Here is a 20,511-nt window from a genome sequence, read left to right as displayed (position 1 = left end):
TAAAACTCTGTATGTTTCAAAAAGATACCCTCTCATTCATCTAAGAAAATATACACTCACCTACACAACATTATTTTAATGAAGTCATCTATTTGGCAGAGTTGATCTAAAATGAACTGCTGACCTTTTCCCAATAATATAATCTCAATTTAGACTCATTTTTCTTCCACCTCTTTATCATTCTTGCCTTTTCGTTCCTGTCCACTCTGTCTGGATATCATGGAGTGTAAGTGCATCTTTATCATTCTTGCCTTTTCGTTCCTGTCCACTCTGTCTGGATATCATGGAGTGTAAGTGCACCTTTCTCATTCTTGCCTTTTCGTTCCTGTCCACTCTGTCTGGATATCATGGAGTGTAAGTGCATCTTTATCATTCTTGCCTTTTCGTTCCTGTCCACTCTGTCTGGATATCATGGAGTGTAAGTGCACCTTTCTCATTCTTGCCTTTTCGTTCCTGTCCACTCTGTCTGGATATCATGGAGTGTAAGTGCATCTTTATCATTCTTGCCTTTTCGTTCCTGTCCACTCTGTCTGGATATCATGGAGTGTAAGTGCATCTTTATCATTCTTGCCTTTTCGTTCCTGTCCACTCTGTCTGGATATCATGGAGTGTAAGTGCACCTTTCTCATTCTTGCCTTTTCGTTCCTGTCCACTCTGTCTGGATATCATGGAGTGTAAGTGCACCTTTCTCATTCTTGCCTTTTCGTTCCTGTCCACTCTGTCTGGATATCATGGAGTGTAAGTGCACCTTTCTCATTCTTGCCTTTTCGTTCCTGTCCACTCTGTCTGGATATCATGGAGTGTAAGTGCATCTTTATCATTCTTGCCTTTTCGTTCCTGTCCACTCTGTCTGGATATCATGGAGTGTAAGTGCATCATTATCATTCTTGCCTTTTCGTTCCTGTCCACTCTGTCTGGATATCATGGAGTGTAAGTGCATCTTTCTCATTCTTGCCTTTTCGTTCCTGTCCACTCTGTCTGGATATCATGGAGTGTAAGTGCATCTTTCTCATTCTTGCCTTTTCGTTCCTGTCCACTCTGTCTGGATATCATGGAGTGTAAGTGCACCTTTCTCATTCTTGCCTTTTCGTTCCTGTCCACTCTGTCTGGATATCATGGAGGGTAAGTGCATCTTTCTCATTCTTGCCTTTTCGTTCCTGTCCACTCTGTCTGGATATCATGGAGTGTAAGTGCATCTTTATCAGCAGGAAGGAGCTCTGCTTGTCGCCTCTTCATCTGTTTATTCCGCATCAACTTGCTACCCACAGGTTAAAGGTGAAAGATTTATGGGGAACCCGAGGGGAAACTTCTACACTCAGAGTTTGGTGAGTGTGGAACAAGCTCTCAGTAGAAGCAGTGCACACTGGTTCGATTTCAACATTTAAGAGAAATTTGATGTAGAAATGTCCATATTTTATCACAAAGTAGAGAGAGTGCAGAGAAAGTTGACCGGGATGTTGCCTGGATTGGAAGGCTTCAGAGATGGAGGGAGTGTTGGCTAGGCTGGGCTTGTCTTCCCTTGTGTGTGTAAAGAAGTCTAGAATATACGGGGGGGGGGGGGGTGATTGATAAGTTTGTGGCCTAAGGTAGAAGGAAATGATGTTATTAACTTCAAACTTTCTGCATTACCACTCAAAGAGTTGAACTGCACATGTATATAGCAAGAGTGTCTTGGACCTCCAGGTGGTCCACAGCAGGGGTGATTGATAAGTTTGTGGCCTAAGGTAGAAGGAGATGAGTTATACAGCTCTTGTTACATGCACGTGCAGGTCAACTCTTTGAGTGAAAATGCGGAAAGTTTGAAGCTAATAACTCATCTCCTTCTACCTTGGGCCACAAACTTATCAATCACTCCATGCTGTGGACCACTTCTGGAGGTCCAAGATGCCAACTTCTACAAAGAATGGATCCATTTGCTCCACGGCCACTGGACTAAGTGTGTAAATGTAGGAAAAATAAATGTGCTAGGTTTTCTAAAATTGACTCTTTCTATCTTCGGCCACGAACTTATCAATCACCCCTCGTATAACAGGCATAGATAGATAAAGTATTTTTCCCATGGCAGGGGTACCAAAAACAAGGAGGCATAGATTTAAGATGAAAGGAAGAAGCTGTAAGGGGGTCGGAGGGACAAGTTTTTTTAAACAAAGAGAGTGGTTGATGTCTAAAACATGTCAGAGGAGATAGTGGAATCAGATACAATTAATATGTTTAGTAGGCATTTCAAAAGCCACTTAAATAGGCAAGCTGTAGAAGGATATGGCTGGCACAGGCTGGGTAACAGTTGCCGTCAGACGTCTTAGCTTCCTGCTGCTACCCAGCATACACGTACTGAATGCCCTGCCACAACCCCTCACCTACCTCCAACTCTCCAACTCTCAGGCACACTCTCATCCTGAACAGATCACTGTTGCTCTTTCACACATTTATACAATCGCTTCTTTTATTATAATAGTGCCAGTAACATTATACTGTCGTCAGACCTCGGTGATTCTCGATCCCTGGAAGCTTTTAGGATTCAGGAATGAGTGGAAAACTTTGATCCTTCGGAATATTTTAGTTTGAAGTTTAAACAAAGATACCGAGTATTTGAAACTAAGTGAGGAGCTGAAAAGCAAAGCAGAGATTAAACAGATTCAATAAATTCAACATGGTGCTTTCATAAAATCTATCATGTTTATATTTGAGTTAACAGAAATTCCTTAGATAGTAATAAACCAATTAAGAGATTACACAATTAAAACAATTATATCACATGTATAATGTGTTAATACCAAGCCAATTAAAAAAAATGAAAGGTATATGTGACTGCTATACCACCTCCTGCCAGTAAGTGGGGTCGAATCTTCACATACTGTAAAAAATATACGACTTTGTTAAAGAAACAAATAGTTAAAAATACAAATTATGTCAGTAAGAAAGAAACTACGATGAAAACTATGATTTTAGTCTTGCATTAATTCAACTAGTATCAAATAAAAAATATTTTAAAAATCAACCGATCCCACAATGCTGCCCCCACTGGGTTAGCATGGACAAAGCAGCTTTTATGCACAGAGCGAAACCAATGCAATTTCCAAGGTGGAGCACCTCAGCTTCAAGATTCAAGGTTGACGTTTATTTATCCTGCTTACATTGAAACATAGTGAAACGCATCGATGCGTAACAACCAGCACATCTGAGGGCAGCCCACTAGTGTTGCCACACGTTCCAGTGCCAGCACAGCCTGCCCCCATGCTTGGCAGCACTGCTTCCTCCAAGCTGCTCAGGTGCACGGCTACGCAGTGACAGAAATGTTCCTGCGCACATAGTCTTTGTTGCCACGCAGCTGGAATCTGCTTTAATATGGTGCGCAGTTCTCAGACAATATAAAAACTTTCTGTTCAGAGAAATAGTTAGTCTGTACAGCTTTAAAACAAAATTAGAGGGAACTTTGCTGTGCAGTACAACACAAAACACAACAAGCAATGAAACAACAACAGCAAGTTAAGCCTTGTCCCTCCCTACCACCTTCACACATACACAGTCCTTTAACTCCAAGACAGGGCTCCAGCCTCCAGCCCCTAGCAAACACCAGGCTTCGACCTCCCAAGTAGACTCAGAGATTGGCAGATCTGGCTCCAGTCAACGTGCCTTGACTTCTGGACTTCCAGTCTGACCCTTCAGCTGTAATCTCAGCAATGATCCCAGAACATTGTGCTGTGTGGGCTGTTCCCTGCGATTCCCTGCAGGAATAACCTAGTCATCCTATTTTAGCCAGAAATCTGTCAAACCCAGTTACCAAATCAGAGCTGTGAGATGGAATTAGTTAACAGCAGCACCTTTATAAACCGTCTCCAGTGCGGCACCCCCACCTCTCATCTGTCAGCAAGCAATGCTCCTCTCCGCAACACCCTCTATAATATCCATTCTCCTATCACACTGTAGTGGAAATTGCAATCGTTGGTTGGAGCTTGATGTCTGTATGACAACACGTTACTATTTATCAAAGGCTGGCTGGTCATCAGCTCTTCTACTTGTGTTTTCCCAAGGAAAGCATTGGCAACATGAGGCCACCCTGCAGAGGCAGGAAATTTATTCTTAGTGACTAAGGCCATGAACAGGGTGATGGGAGGGTAGTAGAAAGGCAGGGTACACTGTTTGGCAGGAGAGACAGTGATTGTTTGTAGGGCAACATCATAAACTAACACAAGGTGAGTGAGCACAAGTTCACAGATTTGGACATCCCTGTTTAGAGTACATTTGAATATGTGTCTTCAGAGCTTTAGCATTGTTCGGAGAAGTCTTGCTGCCACCATCCGTCAGGAAGTAGGAAATCTGAAGTCCCATACCACCAGGTTCAGAAACAGCTACCGTACTTTCCTCCATCCATCAGGTTCGTAAACCAAACTTCACAATCCCAAACCTACCTCAGCAACAAAGCACTACCAACTGCCGTCGCATTACTGTGCAGTTTTCTATGATTGTGTGTTGCTTTTTACTAATGCCTTGTTTTGCAAGGCATTTCTTCACCATTTCCTGTACAATTTATATTGTTGATTGAGGCCTCTGTCAGACAGGGTTGACCATCGTAGCCTGGACAGTTTGATATGGAGAGCAAGCTGTTGCCCATGTAGCTAGCCCTCCCTTTCCAAGCACCTGATGAACCCAAAGGAATGGCAGAGACCAATACAGTTTGGCACTAGCAGTGTTGCCAGTCAGCATTGAACTCAAAGTAGGACTGCCTTAGGGACCCCAGCTCCGGATTTTTCCCTCTGGGTTTACTCCTGAAGCCTTCCTCATGAGTGGATATCGCCGCAAGGCAACAGAGGATTTGAATTTATGAATATTTTATGTTTTATATGTTGTATTATCAGATTTTTTGTTTTATGTGAACTTCACTATTTTAAATGATATTTTCATTTTACCTCCTGCTTTATACATAATGTTGCAGAATTGTTATCACGATGGGAAGGAAGGTATAGCAAATGGAGATGAGATGCAGGTCATTCATGATTCAATTGAATGTTGGGATGGAATTGATGGACTGAACGGCCTCCATTGTTCATAATGGCCACTCTGAGTTGTTGGCACAGATGGGGTTGGGGGAAATGTTTTTTATCTCAAACAATGGCGGCACATGGAGCAACAGGTGAATGAGTTCTCACATGGTACCAAGCTGGTTTGGGCTGCATTATATCATTCCTGGCAGATAAATATCATGGGAAGTGCAGCTGGTTTGAGAAGGCAGCCTGCCATATTCTTCTCGAGCCGCAGTGATGAACAATAACTGCAGCCCGACACAGCAGTGCCCATGTTCCCAGATTGAATTTTATGAAAAGAATTGATAGAGAAAATAGTTGACAGTTATGAAAATCTACATAGACTTTATTCACTGGAGCACAGGAGAATGAGGGGAGATTTGATAGAGGTATTCAGAATTATAAGGGTACAGATAGTGGTAATGCAAGCGGGGTTTTTCCCCTCAGATTCAGATTCAGATTCAGTTTATTGTCATTTATAAACCACAAATGCAATGCAGTTTAAAAAATGAGACAACGTTCTCCGGAATGATATCACGAAAAAGCACAAACCAGACCACACAAGAAAAACCACATCACGTTTGGCAATCCCCAATCCAGAGTCCGGAGAGGCTGCTGCGTATCGATATCGCACTACCGTCTTAGCACGTTCCCCGGAAAGGAACTACAAACCCATCAGACAGAACTAAAGCTACAAGACCCACACAAAACCACATAGTTACATATAGTTATAGTTAACATATAGTTTCAACAGTGCAGACAATACCATAATTGATAAAAGACTAACTGACAAAGACCACATAATTATAACACATAGTTTCAACAGTGCAAAGCAATACCGTAATCTGATAAAGAGCAGATAAAGATGAGACTAAAACTAGAAGTCACAGGTTAAAGTGAAAGGTGAAATTTTAGGGGGAATCTGAAAGGGAACATCTTCGCTCAGAGGATGGTGAGAGTGTGGACTGAACTGGCAGCAGGAGTGAATCCCACAGAAACACAGGGAGAACTTGCAGACTCCACACAGATAGCACCCAAGGTCAGAACTGAACCTAGGTCTCTGGAGCTGGAGCTCTGCCAGCTGTGACACTGTCACCCCATGTTAGACCTGAACAAAGACAGTGTTCCTTTCAGCAGTGGAGTTCTGGGGCTGGCCTCTCTGGCTCGGTGAAGTAGCTGTTACCACTTTAACTCCAGCCACTAAGTATTCCGAGACATACATTGTCAGCTGGCCAACCGGCATCCAGATAAATAATAACTGGCTGTCACAGAGTTATTAGAATTATTTAAGATGCTGTCCGCACTCACTTAGATCCTAACTGAACGGCTTCTTTTCTTTCTGCAGAAGTGGCTACGAGTTTGACTACGACTATTACAGAGACGGTTTCTATGACAGGTATGTTGCCTCTTGTGTAATTTGATCCCTTTATGCATTTGCCTACACTGTTTTTTCCTGGAATTTTATTTTATTATGTGACGGTGACAATCGCTTTGCCTGCCTGCAGTTCACGTAAGCTCTGACCTTTTGCAGAGCTAGTGAAATGCTTGTCTACCCCCACCCGAAAGGCAGAATTTCATTTCTCTGCCTTTCCTACCACATGCAGCTCCCTCAGATGGAGGACAGCAGGAAGCCCCAGATCCACTGCAATGCTCGTTGCAGCCACTATAACTGCACATGTTGTCCCCAGCCTGAGAACTCGTTCCTCAACTGTACTTCGTTTAATTTTTTGTTACTGAGATACAGTGCAGAATCGGCTCCTCCAGCCCTTCGACCCGCACCATTCACCAAAACCCACTTTAATCCTAGCTTAAACATGGGGCAAAGTCCTTAGTGGAGTGAATGGAACCTGGGTCACTGGTACTGTAAAATGTTGTGCTAACCACTACGCTACTTGTGCATAAGGACAATAGCATGACTTCTGTCACTACACTGTTTGATTTTAACAAAATACAAATGAATTTAGATGACCACCAATACTACTGTTGGTTGCCAGTCGTATCCGACAATGACAGTGAAACCTGTGGAAAAGCCATTGCACTGGGACTGTTCCACTCTCTCAACTCCAGACGTCTGGGTCCAGTGGTGTGAGAAGCTGGGGTCTTCTTTGGCTGCAGTAGACGATCATGCCTCATCATGCTCTTCAGTCTCCACGTGGTATGGCAGAATTGCCTTCCTGGCTGTTGAATCTCACCGTAGATCCCATCCACCTAGTCTACCAGCTCTGACTTCACCTGCTAGGACAGCTCCCTATCTCACCGGGGTGTGGGACCCACCGACAGCCCTCACCTGGTTTAGCCCGCCTGTGGATGGGGTGTACTGGGGTGTGGCCACTGTCACATTCGTAGAGCTGCTTGGAGCCACAGGTGAGAACTAAATATCCATTGAGGACCAAAGGTAACATTCGAGATGATTGTTGATACCTTCAAATTACTCGTAGTTCAAAGTTCAAAATTCAAAGAAAATGTTATTATCAAAGTACATATTTATCACCATATACGACCCTGAGATTCATTTTCTTCTGGTTTTCAGCAAGTTCCTAACTTGCTGAACTGGTGATCATCACTCCCGGCCATTTCTGACATTTCGAAATCTGAACACTTGAAACAGTTCAGAATTGTGTTACTGCTTATTCCTCACCAACTATCAGTAACAAAAGTCACTTTGTGAACACAAGCACATGTAACTGATGCTATTTAAAAAACTGTTCACTAAGCACAGTGTGGTGTCTAACAGGCGCATGACATGCACATGACTGATGCTAGTTTAGAAACTGTTCAGCAACAGTCTCCTGTTCCAATTAAGCAGCATAGTCTCCAGTAAATGAAGGAGCTCCTGACTATTTTCTCGATTTGTTTTTGTTCTTTAAGAGTTGTCCTAAATAAGTGGCTGCCCTGATTAACCACTGGCCCTATTAACCATATTAACTGCTTAAGAATAATATATTAAAAAATTAAACAGGTAGAGTTCCTGATCCTCCTCTCTCATGTTAGTAATGCGAAGAGGACATGTCTTGGGTGCTGCAGGTTCCTACTGCCACTTAATGAGGCATCACTTTTGCAGATGTCCTCAATGACCATTTACCTTATCAGTGCCTCTCTTGACTTTCTAACCCTCCATAAGATCATTCCTCAATCTTCCATGCTTCCAGAGAAGAGTCCCAGACCCCAGTCTCTCCAACTTAATGACATCCTTCCTACAGCTGTGCAAGCAGAACTGCACACATTTGTGTTGTGTAAGTAGAATGAAAAAGGATCCATTGCTTTGGTAATTAGAATGTTTTATTCAATTTAAAGTTGCACATCTACTGTTTGAAGTGATGATGGGACAAAGAGAGTACTGTGTTCACTGTTCTTGAGTTTTTGCACATTTAAATAGAAATAGTTCTGAAATACGACTAATATGATGGAAAGTGAGGGACATCTGAGAATGACGAATAGTTGCTACTTTTATTTACTGTTTAGACTGACCAATGGGCTTGCCTCCAAAAGGTACAAGTATTTCTTTGCAGTGTTGATCTAGCGTGTTATTTATTTGAAACTTTCCAAAACCGAGGAAACGTGCTCTTAATGCTCCATGTTTGTCATGGTTCAGAATCTGAATCAGGTTTATTATCACGGACATATATTGTGAACTTTATTGTTTTGCGGCAGCAGTGCAAGACATAATTATTATAAGTAACAAATGTAAATAAGTATTGAAAAACAGGAATTACAGGAAGTCCATGGACTTCCAAGGGTTCATGCACCATTCAGAAATCTTATGGCAGAGGGGAAGATGTTGTTTCTAAAACATCGAGTCTGCATCCTCAGGCTCCTGTACCTCCTCTCCGATGCTAGGAATGAGCAGAGGGTAAGTCCTTGATGCTGAGTAGTGCCTTCTTGAGGCACTCACGGGGAGGGCTGGTTGAGTCTACAATCCTCGGCAGCCCCTTACGATCCTGTGCATTAGAAGCTCTATACCAGGCAGAATGGTGTCCACTATTCTGTACAACTAGAGTCTTTTCTGACATATCAAATCACCTTTGTATGTGGCCTATCAGTGTCGTCAACAGAGCTTTACCAAGAGGGATTTCTCGCAGGTCAGCGGCGGTTATTTATAAAGGGAGCTTTGAGGGCATTTGTCCATTGGACGCGACCTATCAGCAGCATCAACAGACCTCTATGAACTAAATAAAAGTACAGAAGGGATAAGTGGAGTGGCCATTGTTGGAAGTAGGCCAGTGGTGAGAGGAGAAGTGACAGACGTTGGCTCAAAAGTGGCTTCGTCTTGGTGGAAGTGTCGGCTCTGTGTAAAGCGTCCGTTAAAGTTTCCTTTCTGGTTTTTTTTTCCTCTCTTACTGTACCATTTAAATGGCTGTGGTGTGCTCTTCGTGCCGGACGTTGGAGAACTGGAAGACCCGGAGTCTGCGTGAATTACATCCATCTGCAGCTCCTTGAAGACGGTGTTAGGGATCTGGAACAGCAACTGGATAACCTTCAGCTTGTACGGGAGAGCGAGGATATAATCGATCAAAGTTACAGGGAGGTAGTCACCCCGAAGCTGCAGAAGGCCAGTAACAGGGTGACTGTCAGGAGAAATGGAAATGGGCAGTTAGGGCAGAGCACCCCTGCGGCCATTCCCCCCAAAAACAAGTATACCGCTTTGGATACTTTGTGGGGGATGCCACGGTGACTGGGTTACAGCCACTGAGCATGGGTCAGTGGTGCAGAGGGGAAAGGGGGAAAATAAGGGAGCAGTAGTGATAGGGGATGTGATAGTGAGGGGAACAGACAGGAGATTCTTTGGACATGAACGGGACACCCAGGTGCCAGGGTCAGGGATGTCACTGATTGTGTCCACAACATTTTAGAGAGGGAGGGGGAGCAGCCAGCTATCTTGGTACATATTGGTACCAGTGACATAGGAAGGAAAAGCAATGAGATCCTGAAAAGAGAATTTAGAGAGCTAGGTAGAAAGCTGAGAAGCAGGATCTCCCGGGTAGTAATTTCTGGATTGCTGCCTGTGCCACATGCCAGTGAGGGTAGAAACAGGATGATTTGGCAGATAAATGCGTGGCTGAGAAGCTGGTGCAGGGGGCAGGGCACCAGGTTCGCGGATAATTGGGATCCCTTCTGGGGGAGGTATGACCTGTTCAAAAGTGACATATTGCACCTGAACCCGAGGGGGGGGCAATATTCTTGTGGGCAGGTTTGTTAGAGCTGTTGGGGAAGGTTTAAACTAAATTGGTAGGGGGGTGGGAACCAGAGAGACGGGAAGGACGGATGATAAAAAAGTGAAGATAGTGTGCAGTCAGATTGTCAGGAAGGGAAGGCAGGTGATGGGAGATAGTTGCAGCCAACAGACCGCTAAAAAACGAGGCGGGAGAAATAATAACGGGGGACAAAGAGATGGCTGCTGAACTAAATGTGTGTTTGGTGTCAGTCTTCACTGTAGAAGACACGAGCAGTATGCCTGATGTTGTAGTGTGTGAAGGAAGAAAAGTAGGTTCAGTTACTATTACAATGGAGAAGGTGCTCAAAAAGCTGAAAGACCTAAAGGTACATAAATCACCCAGACCAGATGAACTTCCCTAGGGTTCTGAAAGAGGTAGCGTTAGGGATTGTGGTGGCATTAGAAATGATCTTTCAAAAATCACTGTGCTGTGGCAAGGTGCCAGAGGACTGGAAAATTGCAAATGTCACTCCACTCTTTGAGAAAGGAGGAAGGCAGCAGAAAGGAAATTATAGACCAGTTAGCCTGACCTCAGAGGCTGGGAAGATGCGAGAGTCAATTGTTAAGGATGAGTTGATGGAGTACTTGGTGAGACAGGACCGGACAGGACGAGACCACCATAACTGATAGAGAATGGGAATGTCAAGAGAAGAAAAATAATCGGATTTGTATAGATATGATCAATGGGTGTTCTGTGGCCAGCACAGACCCGGAGGCCATCTATAACAACAAATAGCTTTTTTCATGAGCATACTTCATGAGAACATGAGGAAAGTTCGGACCCAGTCCACAATGTTAGATGATTAAATGAGTTTCAAGCAAGGTCTAAAGGAAGTGAAGCAGAGGATGTTTCTGTTGGAAATTTCAAAGACCAGAATCCATGAGGTTCAAGGGATGGAGTGGAGCGAGGGAGTGCAGAGAATCAGAGCTCAGGTTTGGAGATTGATCGGCATTGGGAAACCTAAGCACAAGTTTTAAAAATGTGCCAAACTTGATATTGTGGGAGACAAAACCATTGTGATTCAGTGTTACAGTCAAGTAACTCTGGGAGAGGAAAGAGGCTGTCTAGTTTTGATAACCTGCAATCAATTGTAAAGGATTACTCCAGCTAAATCTGAAGGGGACCTTAGCCATGGGCTCTCAGTGCCTAAAGAGGAGCAAACCATGGGTGCTCCATCCAGGATTACAGAGGAGCAAAGCATGGGTGCTCCGTCCAGGATTACAGAGGAGCAAACCATGGGTGCTCCGTCCAGGATTACAGAGGAGCAAAGCATGGGTGCTCCATCCAGGATTACAAACCATGGGTGCTCCGTCCAGGATTACAGAGGAGCAAACCATGGGTGCTCCGTCCAGGATTACAGAGGAGCAAAGCATGGGTGCTCCATCCAGGATTACAAAACATGGGTGCTCCATCCAGGATTACAGAGGAGCAAAGCGTGGGTGCTCCATCCAGGATTACAGAGGAGCAAACCATGGGTGCTCCATCCAGGATTACAGAGGGGCAAACCATGGGTGCTCCATCCAGGAATACAGAGGGGCAAACCATGGGTGCTCCATCCAGGATTACAGAGGAGCAAACCATGGGTGCTCCATCCAGGATTACAAAACATGGGTGCTCCATCCAGGATTACAGAGGGGCAAACCATGGGTGCTCCGTCCAGGATTACAGAGGAGCAAAGCATGGGTGCTCCGTCCAGGATTACAGAGGAGCAAAGCATGGGTGCTCCGTCCAGGATTACAGAGGAGCAAACCATGGGTGCTCCATCCAGGATTACAGAGGAGCAAACCATGGGTGCTCCATCCAGGATTACAGAGGAGCAAACCATGGGTGCTCCATCCAGGATTACAGAGGAGCAAACCATGGGTGCTCTGTCCAGGATTTCCTTGCATAAGTCATCAGTTCAGCTTGTGTTATCTATACCTTACAAACCAATTACCAGCTCCTTGAACACAACATGTCATTTCTGCAAAGAAGTGTCTTCCTAGTTCCATAAAAGAACATTTGTATGACAGTCAGGCCTAAAAATATATTAGACCAGAATCTACAATCTGTGGCTTGCAATATATTCAGGGCACTGTCTTCTGGAAAATATTTCACCTTCGGGGTATTGAGTTCAAGAACCATAAGCTAATGTTGCAGCTCTGTAAAACCCTGGTTAGACCACAGTTGAATATTTTGTTATCTCTAATGTCCTCTGACTCTTCAACCATGTACTCACCCAAACTCATTACCACAGCCATATATCCTGACTGGGAACTTGTCTTTGCCACCAGCTTGTTCTCCATGGCTTCCAGAACCATGTTAGGTCTCTCAGTTTGGATCCACCAAAGATTTCAGATATTCATGTTTGATTGACTGCTTCTCCCTCGACTCCTGCCTCTGAATTCTAAGTGCCAACCTTTCTGCTCCATGGAGATACCTGTGCACCCTGTCTCAGTCTCTGCCACAGTCTGGGCCTCTGTCTCCTCTGCCTGCTCCAACATTTCAACCTCTGTCAGATCCACACCTTCATCCACCAGTTCTTCACCTTCCTCACATCCAGGAAGGATTGGAAAATTGCTCATCTCCAGACTGCAGATCCTGCCAACTCCCACTCAGACCTCAAATCAATCAGGCACTTCCAGACCGCAGATCCCACTGACTCCATCCCTGGTTCCAACCACCCTGGAAGTCTCTGAATGGGTAAACAATTGTCACCAACTCTGGTTCCAACAGCCCAGGGCAGCTCCAGACTGCAGATAAAACTCTGGTTCCAACAAACCCTTTTGTCTTCAGACCATGAATGACACAGTGTCCAGCTCCAGCTCCAGCTCCAGCCAGGCCTTGGCCACCAGCACCTCCAGGCCATGACCATCCTTGCTGCCAATGGGCCCCTGGGCACCACCTCCCTCATGACCATTCTCCAATCCTAAACCTTTTAGGCTCCCCTGCCACCTCTAGGATCCTCAGAAACTCCATCTTCCTCCCACCTTAGCTTCACCGAGAATCCAACCCTCCCCTCTCTTCTGACACCACCAACTCCCTTCCTCCCTCTGATCCCAGCTCTGATCCCTGTTGTGTCTTCACTGTTCCTTCTGGCTTTCTCCTCTCTGAGGCAGAACATCCTGTCTTCAGCAAAGGGCTTACCTTTGTCCCCTTTCTCCTACAGCTTAGTGAGTTCTGCGCCCACCATGACGTAAGCTCTTCTTCCATCACCTCGTCTCCAAGGCCGCTTCTTTGGCAATAATTCTACACGCCATACTGATGACCCCTTTTCCTGTCTTCAAACCTCCTCCTCTTCCTGGACACACAGCCCAGGCTCTGACCCATTTCTGACACCTCCCTCCCCTTTCTCGATCTCTCGGTCTCAATATCTGGAGATAAATAGTCTACCAACATATTTTATAAGCCTACCGATTCCCATGGATATCTTGACTCTACCGCTTTCTACCCTATCTCCTGTAAGAATTCCATTAGCTTTTCTCAGTTCCTTTGCTTTTGTAGCATCTGTTCCTAGGATGAGAATTTCCTATCCATCAGAAGACATCTTTAAAGACCAGGGTTTCCCTTCCTCCACCATTGATGCTGCCCTCATCCATGTCTCCTCCATTTCCCAGACATCTGTGTTCACCCTATTGTCATGCAGCCTTAACAGGGATAGAGTTCCTCTTGTCCTCATCTATCACTCCATGAGTCTCCACATTCAACACGTTGTTCTCTGCAACTTCCACCATCTCCAGTGCATCTAAAACCCGACATGAATTGGGGACCGCTTTGTCAAGCATCCACCAAGAGCGGAATTTCTCGGTACCATCCATTTTATTTCCTATCCCCTTTTCCATTACGACATACTAGTCCATGGCCCCCTCATTTGCCACAATGAGGCCACAGTCAAGGTGGAGGAGCAACAACTCATATTCCATCTGGGTCACCTCCAACCTGATTGCAGGAACATTGATTTTTCCTTCCAGCAAAAATTTCTCTCCCCCTTCCCTCTTTTTGTATTCCCCACTCTGGCCTTTTACCTCTTGCCTCTTCTCCTCATCTGCCTATCTCCTCCCTCTCTCACATTCCCCTCCTTCTTCCCTTTCACCCATATTCCACTCTCCTCTCCTATCTGGTTCCTTCTTCTCTGGCCCTTTACCTTTCCCACGCACCTGGCTTCACCTATCACCTTCCAGCTACCCTCCTTCCCCTTCCCCACCTTTTTATTCTGCATCTTCCCCTTTCCTTTCCAGTCCTGAAGAAGGGTCTCGTCCCGAAACATCACTGTTTATTCATTTCTGTAGATGCTGCCTGACCTGCTAAATTCCTTCAGCATTTTGTGTCTGTTGCTTGGAATATTCTACTTAGTTCCTTTTGTCTCATTACAGATAGGATATGTAAACTTTAGAAAGGTTGCAGAGGAGATTTACCAGGATGCTGCCTGGACTGGAGAGCATGTCTTACAGACAGACGTACTTTATTGGTCCCGAGGGAAATTGGGTTTTGTTACAGTCGCACCAACCAAGAATAGTGTAGAAATATAGCAATATAAAACCATAAATAATTAAATAATAGTAAGTTAATCATGCCAAGTGGAAATTAGTCCAGGACCAGCCTATTGGCTCAGGGTATCTGACACTCCAAGGGATGAGTTGTAAAGTTTGATGGCCACAGGCAGGAATGACTTCCTATGCCACTCAGTGTTGCATCTCGGTGGAATGAGTCTCTGGCTGAATGTACTCTTGTGCCTAACCAGTACATTATGGAATGGATGAGAGACATTGTCCAAGATGGCATGCAACTTGGACAGCATCTTCTTTTCAGACACCACCATCAGAGAGTCCAGTTCCACCCCCACAACATCACTGACCTTACGAATGAGTTTGTTGATTCTGTTGGTGTCTGCTACCCTCAGCCTGCTGCCCCAGCACACAACAGCAAACATGATAGCACTGGCCACTACAGACTCATAGAACATCCTCAGCATCGTCTGGCAGATGATAAAGGACCCCATTCTCCTCAGGAAATAGAGACGGCTCAGACCTTTCTTGTAGACAGCCTCAGTGTTCTTTGACCAGTCCAGTTTATTGTCAATTCGTATCCCCAGGTATCTGTAATCCTCCACCATGTCCACACTGACCCCTTGGATGGAAACAGGGGTCACCGGTACCTTAGCCCTCCTCAGGTCCACCACCAGCTCCTTAGTCTTTTTCACATTAAGCTGCAGATGATTCTGCTCGCACCATGTGACAAAGTTTCCCACCGTAGCCCTGTACTCAGCCTCATCTCCCTTGCTGATGCATCCAACTATGGCAGAGTCATCAGAAAACTTCTGAAGATGGCAAGACTGTGCAGTAGTTGAAGTCCGAGGTGTAGATGTAGATGCAGTATGAGGAGAGGTTGAGTGAGCTATGACTTTTCTCTTTGGAATGAAGGAGAATTAGGTGACTTGATAGAGGAGGACAAGGTGACAAGAGACATGGATCAAATAGAGTGCCAGAGACTTTTTCCCAGGGCAGAAATGGTTAATACGAAGGGATATGATTTTAAGGTATTTGGAGGAAGGTACAGTGGGTATGTCAGAGATACATGGAATGTCCTGCCAGGCATGGGGATCAAGGCAGATATGCCAGGGGCATTTAGGAAACTCTTGGATAGGCACATGGATGATAAACAAATGGAGAGCTATGTGGAAGGAAAAATTTGATCTTAGAGTAGGTGAAAAAATTGGCACAACATCATAGGCTGGAGGGATTTTACTGTGCTGCTATGTGCTGTAACCTTCATAGTCTGAGGGTGCTGGAGGCAAACTTCAAGAGTTGCCATGCTTTTTGCACAAACGTAACATGCCCATGTCATACTCAGCCTAACCTGTACTTCTTCAGGATGTGGGAGGGAAGTGGGGCACCTGGAAGAAACACAGGCAAAATGTACAACAGTAGCAGGAATTGAACCTCAATCCCTGATGCTATAAAGCATTCGGCTAACTGCTATGCTACCGAGCCACCCCTATCTGCCAATAGAAGTAGAGCATAAACAGAGTGGTTCTGCAGGTGCTGGAAAGTCAAAGCAGCACACACAAAGTGCTGGAGGAACTCAGTATGTCAGGCAGCATCCATGGAGAGGAATACACTGTCGAAGAAGTAGATGTTTCTGCTTCTTCAGAGGATAATAGAACCAACTCAATTTTTTTTGAAAACTTTTAGGAGAAAAATATTTAAAAACTAAAACATTAAAGAAAACTAAAACACTGAACAGTTAAAAAGAAATCTAAATGTGTAGTGCACACAGCAGACGCAGAACACTGGAGGAACTCATGAGGCCAGGCAGCATCTATGGAAAAGAGTAAACAGTTGAAGTTTCGGGCCGAAACTGCCTCCTGTGAGTATTAGCTTGCACAGAAACCACTGGAGAAGTCCTTGTTCTAGGCACACTTCAGTACAGGTTTTCACTGCCCAGAAGGCAGCTGTCAGTCTGGTTTCTGTGTGGAGACCACAGCCAGAAAATGGCTGGCAAGTACGCTGACAGCAGTTTTGGGACTTCCACGTTTGTGCCGATAGAGAAAGTTTGGCTCCATGTGTCTCTTGTATCTCAATTCAAATTCACATCAGTGCCAGATTTCTTGGAGCATCAATAAATTATTCTGCTGATTCTTGGTTCAGGAAACTAGAGGGGTCAAAGTTCTCACTCATATTCAGGTCAGTAATCTGCTCCTTGATGACCCTAGATGGTTACGGTTGACTGTGCAACACACACACAAGATGCTGGAGGAAGTCAGAAAGTCAGGCAGCATCTACAGATGGTAATGATGTTTTGGGCTGAGACGCCCACAGAACTGGAAGGGAAGGCGGGGGAAGCAGGGTGAAGGGAAGAAGAACAGGCTGGCAGGTAATAGGTGAACACAGGGGAGGGGGAGGGGGGATGAAGTGAGAAGATGGGAGGTGATAGGCGGAAATAGTAAAGGGCTGAAGAAGAAGGAATCTGATAGGAGAGAGGGGACCATTGGAGAAAGGGAAGAAGGAAGGGCACCAGAGGGAGGGTAATGGGCAGGTGATGGGCAGTCATAGTAAACTGCTGACTGCTCTCTCTGTCTGTCTGTCTCCCTCTCTCTTTCTTTCTTTCCCTCTTTTGCCAGTGGCCCCTCCTATTCTGCATTACCTTTGCTCATTCTCCCAGTCACATTGTACTCCTGGCATTTCTAGATTTCAGCAGCTTTAAAGAACTTAACGAAACCTTGGAAAGTCACAGCAATCAAACCCAAGCAAAATTAGCTAGCAACAAAGCCTGCCTTGTAAATAGGCACTGGCAAGGGGTTCTGTTAGCGTAGTGGGGTAGAGATAAGGAGAAGTATTTGGTTACTATCTCTATACTGGCAGTGTGTTGACAACAAATCAGACATTTTCAAACTCGTCAAATCCTGGGGCTGAAGTCCGACGTTAGGGGCCTGATGTCTGTGAGTCTGAGAATCCAGAGGCCCAGAGGTGGCCCGTCCTGTCTGTGTGTATGAGTGAATGGATGGGGGGGTGTGATGGGAAAGGGGCTTCATTCGTTCCGTTGTTGTTGTTCTGTGGAACATTGCGGGCCAACTACTTTAGCACTGAGATGTGTGCCCACACTTGTGGGCAGCCCCCTGCACATCCTTGGCTATGCTGGTTGTATAACCAAGCATGTTTGGATGTACATGTGATAAATTAATCTGAGCATAAAAATAAATCTGAATTTTCGTCCAACTCTCCAAACCCCTAACATTCATTAACTGATGCTCTGTCACGCCCACTGCAATATATGCCCAGTCTGATTCATCCCACATTTATCCAACGCTATTCTGGCACTGAATATTACCTTTAGAGTTGGAATACAGTGACATATCAGAATCTTGCAACCAGTAATTCCACTGTTTTCTTTCCCTCTGGTAAACGAGTTCAAAGTGTTACTTGAGCATCTTTGAGTGCATCAGATACATAAGCAGTCAAGTCAGGGAGAAGATCGTGTCACTTACACAAGTACAATGGAAAGCTTCTTGCAGTGGCATCAAAGGCATGCAGGTACAGACAACGTACAGAACATACACTACACACACGAGGGGTGATTGAGAAATTCGTGGCCTAAGGAAGATGGGGTCAATCTTAGAAAACCTAGCACATTTATTTTTCAACATAGAAACATTAAAAATAGGTGCAGGAGTAGGTCATTCGGCCCTTCGAGCCTGCACCGCCCTTCAGTATGATCATGGCTGATCATCCAACTCAGAACACTGTACCTGCTTTCTCTCCATACCCCCTGATCCCTTTAGCCACAAGGGCCATATCTGACATAGTCCCCTCCTATGTTTACACACTTAGTCCAGCAGTCGTGAAACATACGGATCCCTTCTTTGTAGAAGTTGGCGTCTTGGACCTCCGGAAGTGGTCCACAGATGGGGTGTTTGATAAGTTTGTGGCCTGCAGTAGAAGGAGATGAGTTATACAGCTCTCGTTACGTGCACAACCAGGTCAACTCTTTGAGTGATTATGCAGCAAGTTTGAAGTTAATAACTCATCTCCTTCTACCTTAGGCCACAAACTTATCAATCACACCTCATAGACATAAGATTCTGCAAATGTTGAAAATCGAGTAACACACACAAAATGCTGGAGGAACTCAACAGGTTAAGCAGCATCTATGGAGGGAAATAAACAGTCAACGTTTCAGACAAGACCTTTCATGAGTTCAAGGATCTCAGCCAAATATGTTAGCCTGCAAACACGAGGAAATCTGCAGATGCTGGAAATTCAAGCAACACACACAAAATGCTGGTGGAACGCAGCAGACCAGGCAGCATCTATAGGGAGAAGCACTGTCGACGTTTCGGGACGAAGGGTCTCTCCAATATGTTAACCGTTTATTTTCCTCTGTAGATGCTGCCTGACCTGCTGACTTTATTTAGAGATACAGCACAGTAACAGGACCTTCCAGCCCAATTTACACCCATGTGAGCAACTAACCTAAAGACATATGTCTTTGGAATGTGGGAGGAAACCAGCCAGAGGAGGCCCATGGATTCACAGGGAGAACGTGGGACTTGAACCCTGGTCACTGGCACTGTAATAGCGTTACGCTAACCACTGCACTTCCATGGTGCCTGCAGAATTTCGTGTGGGCTGTAAATTATATATAACTTAAATCAGATGGTGAAGAAGATAAAAGACCATGCAAAACAAGATGTTAGTGTAAGCAAAAGAAAACAATTATAGACAAGTCCAAGGTAGTGTAAGGAATGGTCTGTAGAGTTCCAATGCTGAGGTAGAGTTAGAGTTGTGCAGGCCAGCTCAACAACCTAATGCTTATAGGAAAGTAGCTGTTCCTGAACCTGCTGATGTGGGACTTGAGGCTTTTGCACCTCCTGCCTCATGGTAGCTGTGAAAAGAGGGCATGATTCGGAGGGTGATGATCTTTGATGATACATGTTGTCTGTTTGAGGCAAGGGCTCCTGTCGATGCTGTCAATGGTCTCCGTAGTGCCTCTGATGGACCCAGCTGAGTCCACTATACTCTGCAGCCTCTTGATTTGCTGTACCAGACCATGATGCAACTGTGTAGAAGGTTTTAGAGTATTTGGTGACATGTCAAATATCTTTAAGCTTTGAAGCAAGAAGAGGAGCTAGCACACTTCTGTGTTTGCGTCTATGTGCACTGTGCAGGATAGATCATTGGAGTCGATAATGTCCAGGAATTTGAAGCTGCTTACTCTCCACACCTCAGACTACCCCCTCTCCCAATAAGAACTGGTACATAGCTTCTTGGCTTCCTTTTCTGAAGACAACGATTAGCTTCTTGGTCTTGTTGAGCCGAGGCATGAGGTTGTTATTGAGATACTGTTCAACTAAATGTTCTATCTCACTCCTGTATGCTGGTTCATCACTACCTGTGATCTAGCCAACAACGGTGGTGTCATTAGTGAATTTGTATGTGGTATCAAAGCTGTGCTGAGCCATGCAAGAATGTGGTTTATCATTTGATCTACCTATGCCATGTCTGGTTTATACTCTCCTCAAGCTTTTCCTCAGCTAATTATATCACCATAGCCCTCTACTCATATGCTTAACTTACAGAGAAATATAGAAAACCTACAGCACAATACAGGCCCTTCGGCCCACAAAGTTGTGCTGAACATGTCCCTACCTTAGAAATTACTAGGCTTACCTATAGCCCTCTATTTTTCTAAGCTCCATGTACCTATCCAAAAGTCTCTTAAAAGACCCTATCGTATCCACCTCCACCACCGTTGCCTGCAGCCCATTCCATGCACTCACGACTCTCTGAGTAAAAACTAAC

The 20,511-nt window shown here is 44.9% G+C and overlaps 1 protein-coding gene across 6 annotated transcripts in view; it reads left to right on the top strand.

The window, feature by feature from the left end:
* The window catches only part of LOC140740502 (RNA-binding Raly-like protein), a 1,929,462-nt gene that overhangs the window by 1,754,828 nt on the left and 154,123 nt on the right, over positions 1–20,511 (top strand). For all 6 annotated transcript variants that reach the window (XM_073069704.1, XM_073069706.1, XM_073069701.1 and 3 more), the window contains one exon: positions 6,367–6,417. In XM_073069704.1, coding sequence (XP_072925805.1) covers positions 6,367–6,417 — 51 coding nt within the window. The remainder of the gene's footprint in view (positions 1–6,366; positions 6,418–20,511) is intronic.

This window comes from Hemitrygon akajei, chromosome 17 (genome assembly GCF_048418815.1).
Source record: "Hemitrygon akajei chromosome 17, sHemAka1.3, whole genome shotgun sequence".
In the NCBI taxonomy this organism is placed as follows: Eukaryota; Metazoa; Chordata; class Chondrichthyes; order Myliobatiformes; family Dasyatidae; genus Hemitrygon; species Hemitrygon akajei.
Note: the sequence above shows the minus strand (reverse complement) of the source record. Positions and strands in the feature narration are given on the sequence as shown.